At 39.9% G+C, this 20,286-nt stretch overlaps 2 protein-coding genes and 1 long non-coding RNA gene across 13 annotated transcripts in view; 1 reads left to right on the top strand and 2 right to left on the bottom strand.

Annotated features, from left to right (window-relative positions):
• yes1 (YES proto-oncogene 1, Src family tyrosine kinase) overlaps nucleotides 1-9,275 on the bottom strand; it is a 262,958-nt gene extending 253,683 nt beyond the window's left edge. For all 5 annotated transcript variants that reach the window (XM_087239180.1, XM_087239178.1, XM_087239177.1 and 2 more), the window contains exon 1: nucleotides 9,029-9,275. The gene's annotated coding sequence lies outside the window, so the exon portion shown is untranslated. The remainder of the gene's footprint in view (nucleotides 1-9,028) is intronic.
• LOC147846405 (uncharacterized) lies at nucleotides 835-19,531 on the top strand. The gene is made up of 4 exons (XR_015478642.1): nucleotides 835-1,083; nucleotides 11,150-11,270; nucleotides 15,968-16,054; nucleotides 17,083-19,531. It is a non-coding gene; the product is annotated as an uncharacterized LOC147846405 (long non-coding RNA).
• LOC101885430 (uncharacterized) lies at nucleotides 1,352-8,648 on the bottom strand. 7 transcript variants are annotated; one of them, XM_087240978.1, is made up of 4 exons: nucleotides 8,468-8,648; nucleotides 7,903-8,262; nucleotides 6,803-6,929; nucleotides 1,352-6,353 (listed from the first exon to the last, which is right to left on the bottom strand). In XM_087240978.1, the coding sequence occupies exon 4, from the start codon at nucleotides 6,140-6,142 to the stop codon at nucleotides 2,183-2,185; it is 3,960 nt and encodes a 1,319-aa protein (XP_087097104.1). In that variant the 5' UTR covers nucleotides 6,143-6,353; nucleotides 6,803-6,929; nucleotides 7,903-8,262; nucleotides 8,468-8,648; the 3' UTR covers nucleotides 1,352-2,182. The 7 variants fall into 7 exon arrangements, 5 of the variants coding, with proteins under 5 accessions (XP_087097104.1, XP_087097105.1, XP_087097102.1 ...); XM_087240979.1 differs by having other exon boundaries at nucleotides 8,144-8,262; XR_015478611.1 differs by having other exon boundaries at nucleotides 1,352-1,421; nucleotides 1,627-8,262.
• Nucleotides 19,532-20,286: the final 755 nt, after the last annotated feature.

Raw genomic sequence — 20,286 nt, 5'->3', positions numbered from 1 at the left:
TTAGAGACGAGGAATCGACTCTTTTGGAGTCGACTCCCCTTCCCTAGCTGTAACGGCTTTTTCAAACTTCCGATGTCATACATATCCGCTTGTAAAGTGATGACGTGTTGGTGACGCATGTAATACTGTTTCCGGGTCCAAGCCGCCACTCATTTGAGTTGAGAAATTATTTCTTTATGATCGCTTTTAATTCATATCACACATTAAAGTTAATTTTATATAAAGTCATCATAGTGTACACAACAATCTCTGGGCTTGCTGTATCACAAATACCAAAAATTAAAAAATTAATTAAAAAATGATTGACTTTCTGGCCATCAGATATTAGGTATGGACATATATATTGCGATCGTGATTGTCGAAAGTATTAAATCGCTTTGTAAACGTTTATAATTACCACTTCCTGCGTCTTTCCATACATTTGAAAAGAGCTCTTGGACCCGGAAGCCGCTTAACGTGACGTCACACTTAACAAGCGGATGCAAAGCCTCCCTGTTCAGCGCGCAGAACTCGGTCCGCCCAGTCAAGGAGTTGAGTAATGCCTAGTTCAGACAGCGTGATTTTAGCCCCGATTTTGGCTCACCGACAGGTTTTGAGAAATCGCCGACAAATGCCTGAAATCACAGGCAAATCGGTGCTCGTGCACTTGAGTAAAACACAATATGAACTATCAAAGACGCGATCTGAGAGAATCGCTGATGCCTGTGAGATATTTGGCATGCTAAATATCTGGAGCTGTCGGCGATTCATATCATGCCATGTGAAATAAGTTTTGACTGAAAATAACATCGGCGATCGCCTACAGCCAATGAGAGAGCAGCATCCACTTGGTGTGGGTGTGTGCGTGTGTGTGTGTGAGTGTGTGTGAGTGTGTATACCTGCAGGCCAGCGGGAGGATGGGAGAGAAGTTAAAAGCGCTCATTTTCGGTTTATTTGGACCCACGAAATGGAGGGAAAAACTTGTGGAAGTTTGACATTAATCAGGAGCACTCGTGTCTGTTTGACGTTTCACACAGAAAGTTAAAAAAAAATTATTTATTATCAACTTGTTGAGGAGAAATTGCTCATTCTCTTTAAACCCAGGTGAGCAAATATGTACATGTTCTTCCCCATTAAAGTCTTCTTTCTCGTTATGTAGTTAATAACAAAAGATATCCTACGTGTTTTTAGATGAGAGACGTAGTTTTAACGAAGTTGTCGGTGATTTTTCCTGTTGTAAAGTCATGCAACGTGAAGGCCCTTGTCGCCGATCCATTTTGCAATGTTCGTTAAACAAAGCAGCGACAAAATGCTAGCCCAGATTGTAACAGCCCGGTTGGAAAAATAAAAGGATTAAACTCATGCACTGATGTTGCACTGTCCTCCTTTGTGCCTTTATTGTTGCATTTGCCGTCCTTAAAGACTGTACAACACCGTAAGAGCTAAGAACAGATGAACAAACACAAATAGAAAACATGTAATGAATAAAAATTCACATAATAAGACAAAACAATAAACTTAGTGACAATATTATAAAGTATCTTCAAATATATGACTAATTTTACGATAAAATAGCAATTTAAATTATTAGCAAGCTAACAGATGCATCAAATTTTAGCAATATGTATAAAAAATGTCCTCATCTACCTTGTTCTCCCTTCCAACCAGGTGTTCAAACAATGAAGATGAACGGAACAAAAAACAAACTCAAATATGCATTAAATCTCTCTTAAATCAGTCCTTAAATGTAACTTTAGCTCCGTGCATTTCTCTGTACAAGCGATCGCTCTCTCCCTCGTGCTAGGCGCGCTTCTCCGATCTCCCTGCTTCCGTGATCTGCGCGCTCTCGCGCACCTGACCACTTCCGGCAAGCCGCGCGTCAAAATAAGGGTCTCTATAGGCTAAATAACTTAGTGCAAAGCGGAGTTCAAATAAATAACAAAAACACAACAATTTTTAAAGAAATAGAGAAGTAATTAAAAGCAGCATAAATAATTAACACTGAAACCTAACTTAAATAACTTGGGGTTATTTACACTCCCACCAATCATGAGTGATTATGAATTTTAACCTTTTAATCACGAATGATTTTAAATGAATTATAATTACTACTACTACTACTATAACCATTTAAGACTAGATGTAAACAACACTAAAACATATATTACTATGAACTGTTTACTCAAAGGATATGTCAGTATGTTCAGGCTGCCTCCATCAGCAGGACCAGCTTCTGCACTGGACGTTCCACCACAGATGGTTTATGTGGACGTTTACCATCCTTCCCCAGATTTCTGTCTCCGAACTGTATTTTCACTCTTCTCACCAATCCGTCCTTGTCAGTGACTGCCTCAATAATCCTTGCCAAGCGCCACTCATTCCTGGGCAGATCCACTGCCTTCTCCAAGACAATATCTCCTACTTGCATGTTCCTTCTTGGTGTATGCCAGCACTGTCTTGTTGTGATGTTAGACACATACTCCTTATGCCAACGTCCCCAGAATTGTTCCGCTAAGTATTGGACATGCCGCCATCTCTTACGGGCATACACATCTTCCCTGACAAATTTGCCAGGAGGTGGTAGGGCTTGAGTAGGTTTTAGAGTGAGGAGGTGATTAGGGGTTAGAGGTTCAGGGCTACTTGGGTCAGTTAGACTATCAACCGTGAGCGGACGACTGTTTACAATGGACATGGCCTCGTAAAAGAACGTTCGCAGAGAAGAGTCATCGAGCCTTCCAGATGACTGTGACAGGGTGGAGCGAAGAACACTTCTGACAGTTCTAATCTGTCTTTCCCAAACTCCGCCAGTGTGGCTTGAATGAGGTGCATTAAAAACAAAGTCACACTGTTTTTCCGCTAAGAATGTTACCAGACGGTTGGTGTCAATCTCCTCCATAGCTTTGGTGAGCTCATTCCTGGCTCCAATGAAATTACTGCCTTGATCACACCTTATTTGATGGACTGCTCCTCTGATAGCGATGAAACAACGCAGGCCATTGATAAAGGCATCTGTGGACATGTCATCCAGCATCTCAATATGGATGGCTCTGCAACAGAAACAGGTAAAGAGAAGTCCATACCTCTTGTTTGACTTGCGACCTTTGCAGGTGATGAATGGACCGAAAACATCCATCCCGCTGTATGTGAATGGAGGGGATGGCTCTATGCGCTCTGAGGGTAAGTTAGCCATTTTTTGCTCTTCTGTAGGTCCACGTAACTTGCGACATCTCACACATTGTCGTACAAAGGAAGCTACAGTCCTGTTAACTTCCGTAATCCAGAATCCTCTTGATCTGATTTCATTTATAGTCATTCCCTTTCCTTGATGAGCCATCTTCTCATGACAATCAGCAATCAGAAGTTTTGTAAGTTGGTGCTCCTTCGGAAGTATCACTGGATACTTAACAGCATTAGGGATAGATGCCTCACAAAGTCTCCCTCCCACCTTCAGCAATCCATCTTGGTCGACAAAGGTGTCAAGATTGTATAGTCTGTTGCTGCGAGGTAGTTGTTTGCCCTTACGGAGTAAAGTTATCTCCTCTGCATATGTCTGCTTCTGTAAGTCCTTGATTATGATACACTGTGCATCGTTCCGTTCCGCCAATGTACTGTGATTATGTGACTTGTCTTTCCTGACACGACGTATTAAACGTGCAACAGCTTGGATAGCTTTGGACCATGAGGACAACTTGGTGAGACGGTCTGACAAACATGAATACTGTACAGTTTGCGTGTTGAGTGACTGAACCTTCTTGACTTCAGGGTCGCCAATTGGAAGCTGCTTGCTGATTTCCATAGGTGGAGGTATTTGCCTTTCCCATAAAACTTTAGGTCCTCTAAACCAGTTGGAAGTGACAAGATTGTTAACACTTAGACCACGCGATGCGTAATCGGCTGGATTTTCATCTGAGCAAATGTACCGCCACTGTTGAGGAGTTGTGGTGCGGTGAATCCTTTGTACTCTATTTGCCACAAACGTGTGGAAACGGCGGGCTTCATTGTTTATGTAGCCTAACACCACTTGTGAGTCAGTCCAGAAAAACGTTTCTGCATCTGCCAGGTTCATTTCCTCCTTCAACATGTCATTCACTGCAACTGACACCACTGCGGCAGCCAATTCTAGCCGAGGAATTGTTGTGATCTTGAGTGGGGCCACTCTAGATTTTGCCATGAGCAACGAACAACTGATGTCACCTTGCTCGTTCTCGAGTCTGAGATATGAACACTGACCATATCCACTCATGCTGGCGTCTGAGAAGTGGTGAATCTCTCTCCTTATGATTCTCCCAAAGCCAGAAGGCACAATACAACGAGGCACTTCAATCTTTTCTAGGTTAACTAGATCTGCCTTCCAGTGTTCCCATGCTGATTGTAGATCAGCGGGTAAGTTATCATCCCAACCCATACCACTTCGACACATTTCTTGCAGAATGGTCTTTCCTTTGAGTACAAAGGGGGCAAGAAAGCCTAAGGGATCAAACAATGAGGCCACTATAGACAGTATCCCTCTACGGGTTGCTGGTTGGTCCTTAACAGTGATACGGAATTTAAAATTGTCTTGTTCCAGACTCCAGTAAATGCCCAAAGCTCTTTCCAAAGGCTGATCAGTGAGAGCAAGATCGACAGCTGTAACATCTACCGCACACTCTGAGGGTGGTATTGTCTTCAAGACTTCCTTGTCATTAGACACAAACTTGTGAAGCCTTAAGCTTCCCAGTGCACAAAGCTGACGAGCTTCTTCAGCCAATTTGATGGCCTTCTCTGTGCTTTCAATGCTGGAAACTCCATCATCCATGTAGAAATCTTGCATAATAAATTGCGAGCCCAGAGGATACAGACGTTCACCTTCTCTCGCAAGATGCTTCAGCCCATAGTTAGCGCATCCAGGGGACGATGAGGCTCCAAACAAATGCACTGTCATGCGGAAGGTTTGAGGCTGTGAATTGAAATCTCCATTTCTCCACCATAGAAATCGTAAATAATCACGATCTGCATGGTCTACATGAAATTGGTGGAACATTTTCTCCACGTCACACATTAGGGCTACAGGGTACTGTCTGAACCTCAAAAGGATGCCAGTTAAGCTGTTCATCAGATCTGGGCCAGTTAGAAGATGGTCGTTTAAGCTAGTTCCCTTGTATCTGGCTGAACAGTCAAAAACTATACGCAATTTCCCTGGCTTTTTCGAGTGGTACACTCCGTGATGTGGTATGTACCACCTTTCTCCTTCTCGTCCTTCCTCAAACACCTGTTCTGCATTACCCTTCTCTATTACTTCCTCCATGAATGTTACATAATGCTCTCTGTACTCCTGATCTCTCATTAATCTCCTCTTCAAATGTTGAAGTCTTATGACAGCTAGAGGTTTGTTATCTGGAAGATATGGTCTTTTCCTGAATGGCAGGGGCATTTCCAGATGACTATCCTTGTTCAATCTGATATTCTTTTCCAGCTTTCTCAGAAACATGATGTCCTCCTGAGACTTCACTTTAGTGGGCCCTTCTGTATCCTTGAAATCAGATTCCAGCACTTTTATCACATCTGTGGGAGTTACTGCAGGTATTTCCTTGATAGACACTCTATGACACATGGCAGCACTGCTTTGGGGCTCAAAATGTGTTAAGGAAGGACCTATAATGCTCCATCCGAGGTCCGTGCGAACAGCATATGGTTCATTCTCCGTTCCAAGAATTACTTCTCGGGGCGCTAGCGCTCTGGAACAATTGTATCCTATCAATAGTCCAACCTCACAATTTTGAAGTGGGGGAATTTTGTCTGCTAGAGTGGCTAGATGTTTCCAATGACTTGCAGTCTCCATTGTAGGGATGTGTGCGCGATCCACAGGAATGCATTCTTTGGTGTATGCAGGGGGTAGATCTATAATCAGTGAGGAATTGAAACCTCTAACTCGAAGACCAGAAATCCTTTCACTTGACATCAAGGAGTCCTTTCCAACCAAAGTAGTGAGTTTAAGCGTCACGGGACAGGAGTCGACTTTAAGACTTTTGCATACTGCACATTCAATAAAGACTGAATCGCTTTGTGTGTCTAACAGAGCATAGACGAGCTTCTCAGAAACTGGGTCTTTATGTGTGGACAACCACACTGGCACAATCATAGAGGTGTTAACAGGCGTGCATCCAGATTCTACACTCAATGACATTGTCGCAACTCCTTCATGGACATTTTCTGGGCTCTGAGCAGAAGACCTCACCTTTCTATTGAAGCTGTCATCATGTAGGCAGGTAGGGTGTCTTCCCTTACAGGTGTTGCAGCAATGTCGGGAGCGGCAGTCCTTGGCACTGTGACCCAGCCTCAAACATCCATAGCACAATCTTGTATCCTTTACGAACTGTCTACGTTCTTCAAGAGACCTTGCAGAGAATTTAGAACATTCATGAATTTGATGTTCACCATTTTGACAGAACAGACATGGCTTATTGACCTTTCCAGTGGGCTTTGAATTATCATGCTGTGTGACAGTCTTTGTATGGAAGACATTAGCTTTAGGTTTACTGCCCTTGAAATAAATTTTCTCTTTGTTAGGTTCTGAAACATGAAGGGCATGAAAGGATGTGACTGGATTACAGGCAACTTCAGCTTCAACAGACATGAAATGGGCGAATTCTTGAAAAGTTGGAAAATCTTGTGTTTCACTCAGCGTTTGTGTGGTTTGACGATTCCAGCGGGCAGCTGCCCAATCAGGGAGTTTGCTTACAAGTTTCCTATTCTCTTCGCAATCATTCAATATTTCCAGTCCCTTTACATGTGGCATTGCATCCTTACATGAGTTCAAGAAATCAGAGAAATTTCGAAGTCCTACCGAGTCCTTGGATTGAATTTTGGGCCAGCATGCGAGTTTCTCTCTGAATGCTCGTTGTATGATGAATGGCTGTCCGTAGCGATCTAGAAGCCTCTTCCACGCGTCCTTGTAAGCCTCCTCATCATTTCTGTAAAAGATACCATCTAGCACTTTCAGAGCAGGCCCAGTAACGTACTTCTTCAGGTAGTATAACTTGTCTCCTGAAGAGATATGCCTTTTATCAATGAGTGATTGAAATGAAGCCTTCCACTCTATGAAGTGAATGGGGTCACCACTGAAAACTGTGGGCTCTGGCATAGGAAGTCTGTTTAGTGTTATGCTATCTTGGACAGCCTGCGCTAATTGAGACACATCAGCATTGGGACCCTGTGATGAAATGTTAGGCGTTGGATTAACGGAGGATAAGTATACTGGTTTGTGCGTGGGAGGGCTTACAGGTTGCTGCAGCCCTTCATCTTGATTAACAGTGTCAACAGTTTCTTCCTTGTCATACACCTCCAGTCTTGCTCTAGCTGCTCTTACCTCCTTCATCACTTGGAGCCTTTCAAACTCGCCTTTTTGAGCCTCAAGTTCTTTTCTTTGCTTCTCTTCTAGAAGTCGTAATTTTTCTCTTTGCTCCCTTTCTTCTATTACAGTAGCATATTCTGCTTCCTTAGCTGCTAGCTCTGCTGCTGCCTCTATGCGTTTAGCCATTAGTATAGAATTCAGAGAAGGTTGACTTATAGGTGTACTGGATTTGGAGCTGATGCGTGAAACAGTAGAACCATAAACAGAGCGAGCGTAGTCTCGTTCAAGCAGCTCACGTAAATGCCCCTTTACGGTGTCATTGTCAAAGCCTCCATCTACTCCTGAGATCCTCTCATATGCAATTTTTACTATATCCTTTGTAACAGCATCACAAGCATCAATTTTCCTTCTCATATCAGTGGGTGGAGTTACATTACTTCTAACCCTTATGTATGCATTCATCACACTGTCCTTTTCCCTTTCCAATGAGTCTATGAGTGATGCTAATTCACTCTCAGAAATGTCTAATTTCAACTGACTTCTTGCTTTCCGAGCCTCAGCCTTCCATTTTTCATATGCATGCATAAGCTTACTTTCTGCTTTATGAGACTCCTCCCTTTGATATGCAAGCATCCTGTCTGTCTGAGTTCGTTCACGGGTAGAGCGACGTACATTTGTGTCTAATTCTTCAGATTGAACTTCTATTTCTTCATCAACTTCTTTGTTTTGAACATTATCAATTTGTTTGTTTACTTTTGCAGGAGTGCACAAATTGGAACCGTGATCCGTCATCATTTACATCAGCAAATAATGTCAGTGGGTGCAAGCTCTTACTGTAACAGCCCGGTTGGAAAAATAAAAGGATTAAACTCATGCACTGATGTTGCACTGTCCTCCTTTGTGCCTTTATTGTTGCATTTGCCGTCCTTAAAGACTGTACAACACCGTAAGAGCTAAGAACAGATGAACAAACACAAATAGAAAACATGTAATGAATAAAAATTCACATAATAAGACAAAACAATAAACTTAGTGACAATATTATAAAGTATCTTCAAATATATGACTAATTTTACGATAAAATAGCAATTTAAATTATTAGCAAGCTAACAGATGCATCAAATTTTAGCAATATGTATAAAAAATGTCCTCATCTACCTTGTTCTCCCTTCCAACCAGGTGTTCAAACAATGAAGATGAACGGAACAAAAAACAAACTCAAATATGCATTAAATCTCTCTTAAATCAGTCCTTAAATGTAACTTTAGCTCCGTGCATTTCTCTGTACAAGCGATCGCTCTCTCCCTCGTGCTAGGCGCGCTTCTCCGATCTCCCTGCTTCCGTGATCTGCGCGCTCTCGCGCACCTGACCACTTCCGGCAAGCCGCGCGTCAAAATAAGGGTCTCTATAGGCTAAATAACTTAGTGCAAAGCGGAGTTCAAATAAATAACAAAAACACAACAATTTTTAAAGAAATAGAGAAGTAATTAAAAGCAGCATAAATAATTAACACTGAAACCTAACTTAAATAACTTGGGGTTATTTACACAGATAATCATGCAGTGTGAAAACATCTGTGACACGACTGACGTTACTTTGAAAATCATGCAGTCTGAACTCGGCATAAGCCATACAATTTAGGAATAGGATAGACAATATCCTATATATAAGCACATAAAATCCTAAATATATTAGTAAAATGAGTAAAGATTCGCAAACCTCGTGTTGTTCCTGACAGCGGGTCATTTCGGCGGCGTCAATATTTCAGTTCAACCAATAAGTAAGTGATTTACGAGCAGCACAAGCATTAGTGCTTAACGATGTCTGAACAAAAGCAAAAACGCAATTAAAATACCACCAATACGACTAGGCGTACGTTGTTCCTTCATATTAACGATGTCCATTTGGCGCTCGTTGGTCCGTGTTCAAATTAACGATGTCCGTTTGGCGCTCGTTGGTCCGTGTTTTAAATGACAATGTCCGTTTGGCGCTCTTTTAATTCAAATCACTTCAGCGAATCGATTCCTGAATCAACGACTCGCTGAGTCATCAAACAAATCTTATTAAATGTATCCTTCCAATAAACCTACATACATTTTCCAACTTAACTAGAGATTGTTATACTTGGATTAAATCTAGCTTGAAATGTAAAAAATTCAAGTAATTTATAAAATAAGCAGATCAAATAACACTAATTGAACAATTCACTAAACTATTCTTTATATGAGCATTTAATTGGACATGCTTGGACAGACTTCCAATGATCAAAATTTCAAAGTTTATTCAAATTAGCAGACATAAAGAGTTTTTTTTAATTATCCCTATTTCACATGCTAAATATGCAGCCTATATAAATAAATAAAATATATAGAAGTCTATATAAAATATATAGAACATATATAGAAGGATAGAAATTAACATATTTTGTATTAAAACAAATATGAAATCTGAATCATTGCATCTAAATATTAAGTTGAAATTGCTCTCGGTACAAATCTACTGTAAATATTAACTTAAGCTCTGCTCTGAACACAGACTCATGAACTTTTGGAATAGTTAAGAGGACATCAAGGATATGTGAAGTGTTGAATCATAGGTGTTGGTAGGTCTTTTTGCAAACCTGAAGGCTTTCCTTATACAGCTGATTATGTTTATGTGGTTATTTAAAGAAATTGTGTATATAAGATATAATTACTGCAATTACATGGATTTGCTTACTTGCTGACGTTTCCATATGCAACATTTTCAACTCAGACTGCAATATGCTCAATCAAATCTTTGTCAGCTTCACCATCATCAAGGAAAGTTAAAAACACTACAAAAACAATCCAAGCAGATCAATTAAACCTTTTTCTATTCATTTCATGAATGCAATATCATTCATTTAGGTTTAAGTGAAGCTTATTTGAGCAACTGTCTCTTGAGAACTTTTACACACGTCTTATATTGACAAAGATTTCAAAGATCATTTTTGTCCCACACATGAAACACTCTCTACTCAAAATAATCAAAAGAATAGTTGTAAGAGTTGGCTTTGCCTGCTAAGTCTAGCCGTAGGGTCTCATTAATTATCAATAGCTGCCAAAACAAACCTGGCAACAGTACTATTAAAAAATATGATCTATGATAGAGTTGGATACCTAGAGCTGCCCTCTAACCACAGCGATAAATCCTAGGCCTGAATGTAATTCACTTGACGGAAAGATGGATTCTAATACATTTCTGTTTAAAATGAGTTTAATTCTCTGTGCATACGTAGTAAACCAATATCTGGTAGAAAAAGCAGAGGCTCTTCATGTGTAATTTAGGAATGGTGTAATAAAATAGTCATGGAGGAAGCCAGAAGCCATGACAAGCGATCCATGTGGATCTGGCCTTGTGGCAGTGGGTCAGGAATCAAAGTGGTATAAAGGCCACTGAGGAAGAACGGGGCAGGTCATCGTCAGACACCCGCATCTCTTGCAGTGACATATCGAATCCGAAATTGTTTTTGCTTTGATAAATGCCTGATGTTATTTCTCCTCCACTGAATGCAACACCTCAAGGGCTGTTTACTTGGAGATGAGTCATGTGCCTTATGATTTTGAAAAAGAGTCAGATGAGGGCTTTGTCAACAGGGGAAATTATTCTGCATCTCCTCTTCCTTTGATTAACATGAATAACCAAGGCAGAAAATAATGCAATATTGGCTTTGTGTTCCTTGAATTCATATTTAGCAGTGATTTATGAGAATCAAAGCGATCCTGCTATTCAAGGGTCTTGAGTTAAAAGCAAATGTTACATTTTGTGAATATTCTCTTCAAAAACGCTTGCGCCTTGTGTATTTTTCTCCCATTACAGACCAGTGACTGAAAGAAGTGGAAATGGAGACTCGTAAAGATAGGATTTCCCTCATCTTAACGAGAGCCTGCGCTCCAGTATCGAGCTTTCCACCTGAGCCTGTCTTATTATAACATCTAAAGTGAGTAAACTACTTCATAGCATTTGTTTGCTTTCTTAGCCCACCCTCAGCAGTGTGGAGGAACAGTTCTGGAATCTATTCATCTCCAGACTCACCTTTCTGTCAAAATTATGTCCGTTTCATCCCATGAGTTATTGGATTCTATGCGCTTGGCAGTTTATTAAAGTCAGCAGTGTTGGTCAGGGCACGGACTTAATTGACTCGGTCTTAAGTTGACTCATAAGCCCCTCGCTCAGAGATCTCCCTCTCGCACCTCTGGGCCTGTCAGTTCATCTTAACAGGCAGGAGTTTTGGTGCTTCTTTTTGTCCTTTCTTGATTGGACTGAAAACATCCTACACCAGGTCTCTGATTGAGTGTCTCTTCAGAGCCCAGAGGTGACACTCTCCTCTTAGCGCTCTGTCCAAAACAACCACAGCTCTCTGTTAAAACCAAATAGAAGTGTTTGAACGAGCAGAATATAAAGAGCTGTTTTAAGAACCGGTCACTAGTTTGAGTATACGGACGCCCTTTTGTACTGGACTAAAAAAGTCAGAGCAAGCATAGCCATCTTAAATGTGCTTTCAATTTATCTGCAACAAATATGCGTATGTTTTTATCAAACAGGTGTGAGGCTGAGAATAAAGGTTCACACTGCGGTAAAATGTGGCGGGTGGCTTCAAGCATTCTCCTTCTGTCCTATTAAATGTTGCTTGTGTTTAATTGGCAGACATGAAAACGTCTCAGTGCCATGCGAGGTGATAATTGGAGCTGCAGCCTAAAAGATCAAGTCAGTTCTAGTTAATATTTCTCAAATTCAAATAAAACAAGAGCACTGGTGCCAGAGCAATGTGTGTGTGTGTGTCAGCTCCTGCGTCTGTGGGAGTGGGCTTTCAATTATTAATGCCTTATAATGAATATTTGTCACGTTTGGACCTCAGGCAACATGAACTCTTACTCTGCGCCTCAATGAACCATCGTTGTTCGCAAAGGAATATAGATGTTCAGGTCTAATCTAATACGATTTTCACAGCAATTTTCATCAATGTTAAATACAGATATTGGCTCTTAATCTGGCTTTTCCTGCAAACTATTGACAGTCTGTAAGTACGGAATAATGTTGTGTTCGATAAAGTTCTGATGGGCTACAAAATAGCTTGTCTAATTGGCATTCTACTGCTTGAGTGTTGTTGGGAATCTCAATTACTGTAAGGAAACCGGCAGTTCTTAGAAACAAAACAGCGTTGGTAAAGTATGAAAAAGATGGATTCATGCCTTTTTGTGTTTCTATATTCCTGGATGAGTATGCATCTGTTATCTTGCCTCATTTTACTTTTGATTTAGAGTGAACTCTAGTGGCACTGCCGTGAAACACCAGCTCAGTCGTCTGAATCAGCTTGATGTTTTTTCTTGAGAGAATGTGAGATCTAACTTGGGAATTTTTCACTGTGAGATTTCATTCTTGCTTTTTGAACACAGTTAGGGGTCTCATTCAAAACATGCTCACGCCGCTTTAAAAGAATCATTATTATTTCTGGAATGGTGTGTAATGCTATAATTGGTATATCTGCAACACATTACATTACACACAGGTACTACACTATTTCTGTGTTACTATAGTAACATAAATTGCCATTAACTCCCTGGCATTCTGTACAATAGAGGTTTTTATTTCATGATGGAGCGATGGCAGCAGGACTATCATGTATCATTTCTTCATAAAGCAAGTTTCATTGAAAGGGGAACGGGCTGCTAATGAGCAAGATTTATTTACGATGCCGGGAGGAATAGTGTGAGAGGGGGATCACAGCGTATAAGCAGCTAATAAAGCTCTAATAATGTATTATATTGAGAAATCCTGATGAGACTGCATTCTAAACATCTGTGAGCCTTTAGAGTTTCAATATTAGGATTCATGAGCAGCATTTATAAATTCCAAACACATATGCTGTGCCAACAAAAGATATTGTTTTGCTTTTTACCTCACAATCAGTAGCTAGAAATGAGATCAGATCCAGATTTGCAGTCTTCCGGTATAAATATTAAATCATAATGAAATAATTAAAAGATTCAGGCTTTTAAAAATAACCGCTTCTTTGCTATTAATAACCCTGAAAGCGTGACGTAAGAAAAAGACATGATTTTTCATATCTCTCAGGATATGAAAGTTAATGTCGGTTAACATTTGAGCTAATGAGGGGTTTCATCTTCCAGAGTGCACTGACTGCACAGGATGATGCCTGTCTAAATCAGTAATATTAATATACAGGGGTGGATCCTCAATATATGTTTTCCTCATATGTATGTGCCTATGTAATCACAAACACTCAAACCTCGTAGGATTATTTTCTTGGAGAAGTTGTCGTCATATTGCTGCATCCAGCCTCCCCCCAGTAAAGCCATTATTCTCCATAGACCTCCAGTAGCGAGAAACACCTAGAAATGGCAGAGGCTGGCAGGGGGGCTGACTGCATTGTCAAGTGATCCGCCTGACAAGGGAATATAAAGGCTATTAAATGCTTGTTGAATCGTGTATATATCATCCGCTCTTTACTGTGTCACCCAGGACAATTATGAATAAGATACGACTTCAAAAAATAGCTAACGCTTTCGCTTTCGCTTTTTTCCCCTTCTTTATCTGAATTAATTAAGCACAAAGGTCTTTTGTGCAAGTACAACAAGCACAAAAGCCTTTCTCAAATCCCTTCACCAAGGTGCAGTTGCAAAATAATTAATGCCGGAGCCAAATATTAAAAGCAATAATTAAGCAGTCTGACAATAGGTCACACAAATAATGTGGCTCAAACCTACTGTTGCTGAACTCTATTGAGTGTCAGAGGCATGAACTGTCCATTGTTTACAGCCATTGCTGATACAACAACACAACGGAAGGGAGTCACGTTCTTTACAAGAGCCTTAAACTCATCTGAATCACTTGAAATCAAATCAGAACTCAAGAGATGCCAAACCCACGAGAGTAGTTCAGTACACTCCTTTCCTCTGGGGATTTGCCCTAAGATTATCCTAAACCTCCAAATCCTGCTTAAGAACTGTTTGGAGCACCGCAGGTAACTTGATTTCACTGAGGGGTATACGTTCTTTCAAAGAAAGCATTTTCCTCTTGTGTAAGATTCACACGTATCTGAATGTCACTCATTTGAGAGGGAAAAAGCCAAAAGGTGGTTTTCAAAAAGGGTCTGAAAAGAGATGATGGGATTGAGAATAAATAATAAATGAAAAGCTGACATCATGCTTCAGTTTCCCAAAACCATTGCTCTTCTTGATGTAGGAGTGTGATGTCATAAGCACTTTTCATGTGAGCAATGTTTCTGTCATCCTAATGTACTGTGGTTTTGCTATGTGTACTCTTTTTGATGTCAGCCAATTGTTCACAAAGCAAAACTCTATCTATCTATCTATCTATCTATCTATCTATCTATCTATCTATCTATCTATCTATCTATCTGTCTGTCTGTCTGTCTGTCTGTCTGTCTGTCTGTCTGTCTGTCTGTCTGTCTGTCTGTCTGTCTGTCTGTCTGTCTGTCTGTCTGTCTGTCTGTCTGTCTGTCTGTCTGTCTGTCGGTCTGTCTGTCTGTCTATCTATCTAATCTATCCTCACTGGCCCCTTTATTAGGTACACCTGTTGAACTGCACATTAACGCAAATCTCTATGGTCAAACTGAGCATCAGAATGGAGAAGTAAGGTGATTTAAGTGACTGGTCTGAGTATTTCAGAAACTGCCAATGTACTGGGATTTTCGTGCACAACCATCTCTAGGGTTTACAGAGAAGATATCCAGTGAGTTGCAGTTCTGTGGACGCAAATGCCTTGTAGATGCCAAAGGTCAGAGGAGAATGGCTAGACTGGTTCCAGCTGAAAGAAAGGCAACAGTAACTCAGATAACCACTTGGTACAACCGAGGTATGCAGAAGAGCATCTTTGAATGCACAACACGTCCAACCTTGAGGCTGATGGGCTACAGCAGCAGAAGACCTCACTGGGTGCCACTCCTGTCTGCTAAGAACAGAAAATGGAGGCTACAAATCACACAGGCTCACCAAAATTGGACAATAGAAGATTGTAAAATAGAAGATTTTCCTGGTCTGAGTCTCAATTTCTGCTGCGACATTCGGATGGTAGGGTCAGACTTTGACGTCAACAAAATAAAAGCATGGATCCATCCTGCTTGTATCAACGGTTCAGGCTGGTGGTGGTGGTGTAATAGTGTGGGGGATATTTTGTTGGCACATTTTGGGCTCATTAGTACCAATTGAGCATTTTGTCAACGCCACAGCCTACCTGAATATTGTTGCTGACCATGTCCATCCCTTTATGACCACGGTGTACTCATCTTCTGATAGCTACTTACAGAAGAATAACGGGTCATGTCATAAAGCGTGAATCATCTCACACTGGTTTCTTAAAGATGACAATAAATTCACTGTTCTCAAATGGCCTCTACAGTCACCAGATCTCAATCTAATAAACCACCTTTGGGATGTGGTGAAACGGGAGACTCGCATCGTGGATGTGCAGCAACTGCGTGATGCTATCATGTCAATATTGACTATCTATCTGTCTGTCTGTCTGTCTGTCTGTCCGTCCGTCCGTCCGTCCGTCGCACATGCATGGGTGTGAGTAAATGTGTTAATATATATTAATATAACACACACACACACACACACACAGTTTTGATATGCCATCTTCTTCTCGACCCAGGACAGCCTCTGTCTCGATGTCAGACCCTTCAGCCCTGAAATTTACTTGCCTCCGGCATGTTGAGAAGCGCAGCCTCAGGGGACAGAGGTGAGAACTGCCGTAATCCCAAAATGGTTGTGACAGTGGTGCAAGAGTCACTGGAGGAGTCGGCATCTGTCATCAGTTCATTTCCCATCAGTCACTCATTCAGTAACTCAGCTGCTCATGGGTCATAAGAGTTCATGGACAGTCCCACCCCTGCCAGTTAGACGGGGTCAGGCAAGATCACACTTGGGCCCTAAAACCCATCTGCAATGGAGAGTCGCACTGGTCTCATTTGACTCACCAGCAAATTACTGTTAGTGTGAAATGGGTGAAACATGTTATCACTTCCTTCCCATTAATAGTGACCTCCTGATAAAGAGAGCGTGTAACTTGCTGTCGACCGGCTGTGAGTGCAAAGTGCTTTAAAATGGGCTACTTGAGCGGAAGAAGTTATTTTAAGGTGTTTTTTAAACAATTACCGCTTTATTGGTGTGACAATTTGCATCAATTAAGCTATGAAAGGATGCTGAGACATGTTGACTGGGTAATTATCTTTGACAGGCAATAAAGGAGCAAATTAGATGACTTAACATATTTAGAGAGCTTATCTCATCATTTCTGTTAGCTGCCATGGAGCTCAATTGCAGAACAGCAGTTGGCAATAATGTCAATCAGGAAAGCATCAAGACCATTACGGAAATGTTGCAAAATGCTTTCTAGCATCTATCTGTATCTCGCTGCAGTCATAATGAAGTTTCTCACTATCATATATAACAGACAGGACAAGCAGATGAGTCATCAGAGGGAGTGTGCATGGACCACGACGGATCCACTCTCCAGCACTTGGACTCTTTCTCTAATCTCTAATCCATTATTACATACAATTGTAAAGAGCAGTAACATGCAGACAGGATGAAAGATTCACAACTAATAAAGCAGCATAATATAAATTATATAATACAATTAACTATAAAACATAAAATGTGCGGTTGTATTTAATTATAATTGCAATTAAAAAGTATTTAGCATTTGTTAATATAAATAATTTTCAGCTAAGTAATACATTAACTCTACTTTATGGTCTTCCACAGAAATCCCTCCATAAGCTTTAACTGGTCCAGAACTCAGCTGCCCGCATCATCACCAAAACTCCGTCTTTTCACCATATCACTCCTATTTTAGAAGACCTGCAATGGCTTACGATCCAACCCAGAGTCTAATTTAAAATCCTCCTGCATGCATTCATGGCCATCCATAACCTCGCACCACCTTATTTGTCTGATCTCCATATCACCAATCTGTTCCCTCTGTCTGTCTCACCACAATGGGGAGCACAGCTTTCAGTCGCTCTGCTCCCAAACTCTGGAGTTCTCTTTCGCCTGACATCCGCAACATTGACTCTCTCCCTCTGTTTAATTCCAGACTTAAAACTGGTCTGTTCAAAATAGCTTACTCTTTATAACGGCATACTACATTCTGTTTCATGTCCTTGTATTTTATCATCTTCTCTTTTTTATATTGTCGGTTTAACAAGCAATTCTTATGAATATTTTTCTCTAATTCTTTATACTGGTCAGGAGGCCTTTTTAAAAATGAAAAACTGCAAAATATAAAATATGTCTTGTCCTGCAATAATAAATAAAAAGAATCTTGCGAACTGATAAACGGATATACCACAAAACAGCTGTAAAAACAGTAAATATTTAACTACCTTTTATATTAAACTATTTCTTTTTGATATATGTGAAGGTTTGGGTTTTCTTTTAGGCCCTCGTCACTATTATTGTCTTATTAAGATTAATGCAAATTATTAGATTACTGATGTCCATGTAAATGTAGTTACATGCCACAACCCTAGAAAAAAAAAGTTCCCTGATTTTGATCACAGCCTTTCCACAGGTTAATGCAATGTTAATTGCATAATGCAAATTTTGCATTCATGCTAACAATCAAATTATAAAAGGAAATATATTATTGCAATTCAAATAAATAAAATATAAATTGATGTGTACTTTGTCAAATAATTTTGTGGCTCATACGTATTGGTTCATGCACCTTTAAAGTATTAAAAGTATTGATTTAGCACCGGTATCGAAATAACCCCAAATGATACACCACACTATTCTTCAGTATTATTAACATTGACAAGCACTGTTGAATCACTTAGAAGCACAACTATAATTGACCATAATAATCTGACAGCATCAGTGTCAACTTGGGAGATCAAATTTCAAATTATTTAGAGAGACCTGCATTCCTTTAGTGTCTATGGGGGTTATGGCCCTGTCGAAGTCACTGTGGATAAAAGTACAGTATCTGAAACAAATTATGTAAATGTGTAAATACAAACAAGAAATGAGACAGTTAAAATGTGTATATCTGGCCTAAGATAAAATACACATGTATTTAAAAAACAGCCCATAAAGCAGCTTATAATGTCTTGTGGAAGTAGTTTATCTTGTTTTAGTTACTGTATATTAAGGTATTTTTGCAGAAAAACATTCTAACAAAACTAATTAGAAACTCATTAGGAAATCATTATTTTTTCTGAAGTGCAAGCATAATTACATATCGTGTCAAGCGAGAACTCCATATCAGCAATTCCATATCGTTTATATAGCAAGACTTCACAGAACAAATGATGCCCACAAAGATTAATGTCTTGAAAATAATAGAAATCCTTAAAACAAGATTTATTTAAAAAGTAACACAGCTTAAGAGCTTTTTTTGTCGTTGTTTTCCATGAATTAAACTAATGTACCATACTGGAAGATTTTTTCTTAACTTGGTTTTCATGTTTTTAAACAAATGCGCCTTGTGCTGAATCAATCCAGTGTAATTCAGTTATGCTGTTGAATGGAATGCATTATGATATCTTACAGATTGTATTTCTTAACAACTAGTACAATATATCTTAAAAGTAACCCTCCCATGCCTTTAACTGGACATACTCCCACATGTGCACAGGTTTGAGGTTCTGGGAAAGGATTAGCTTTGAAATCTACCGCCCCCTTCATTCTCACAGGGTAAAGCGGCTGAAATGAGAGACGAAGGAAAGTTCCAGCCAGAGAGATTCAGTCTATGGGGAAAGGAGGGCTGAGAAACGATATTAAATACGTCCCTGTCGTTTATTGATCTTGTGCATTGACACCGGCCTCATCAGCCTCCTGAGCTTTAGAGCTGCAGGCCAATTCTCTTGCACAGCCTCCCACTCTCATCCACACTAATGATTATTTAGCTCCAATCCAGACCGGATGATTTGTAAATAAGTACGGGGGACGATCCATTCATTTCGGAATATTCATGGAGCAGTCGATTCCCATGGGAGTGCGTAATGATGTCTGTTCTGGTAAAAAAAAAAGGCAAGAGCTGGTAAAAATAGTAAGTGCCTTTCAAGGAAGTGATGATGCTTACAAATCCCTAAAATGCATGCATGAATTAAGCAAATGTAAATGTAGGATGCAAATGAAGTTGTTTGATGTCTGTGAGTGTATTAGTAAGAGGCAAAAATAGATCTTATAAACGCTGTTTAAGATGGTGTGTAATTGTTTCCTCCTTCAAACATGACTTTCTTCTGCAGAACAAAAAAAGATGATGTTTTAAGAATGTTTTAACCATTCAAACTGCAAAAATGATGCAGGTGTTGCAGGGTAAAATTCATCCATATGACTCAACCATAGATATATATACTATATATCGCATATGGACTTTAAGTATGCATCGACACTACCGCCATATTTGTACAGTGCTCCCTGGACAAATTATTCAACAACATTTAGCCAAGAGTAAAAGCCATCTGAAGATGCTGGACTTTTACGTTTTGTTGAATAAAATCAGCAAACAATGGAAAGGAAATAGAACAACAAGACACTGCTGTCAGATACTTAAATTATTGTGTCTAAGTGAAGTAATGGCTAGTTTTTGAAGTGTCCCCGATAACAGTGCCTGTGCCTTAATGTGCACACTTTTTACCCTTAATTGTTGAATAATACAAATGTTATATATGATTTAGATCAAAACGGTGAATATGTACATTGAGACGCAGGGATATCGATGGTCGACATGAGTTGTTCATAACAGAGATTCATTTACAAACGAATCGCTCCCTCTATTAGAAGTAGAAGTGAAAGCTGTGTGAAAGTGCCAGAACATGCACTCAATGCACACAAACACATGCTTTTTGTTGGGAACTCCCATGTGGTCACTTAACCATTGATGTAGAAAAGTGATGTAAAATTATAATTTTTGTTATTTAAAAAAATGTATATTTGCATACTGACCACTGAGAAAACTCC

The sequence above is a fragment of the Danio rerio genome, chromosome 2 (assembly GCF_052040795.2).
Source record: "Danio rerio strain M-AB ecotype USA chromosome 2, GRCz13ab, whole genome shotgun sequence".
Taxonomy (NCBI): Eukaryota; Metazoa; Chordata; class Actinopteri; order Cypriniformes; family Danionidae; genus Danio; species Danio rerio.
The sequence above is the reverse complement of the archived record's forward strand: the minus strand, read 5'-3'. Positions and strand labels throughout refer to the sequence as shown.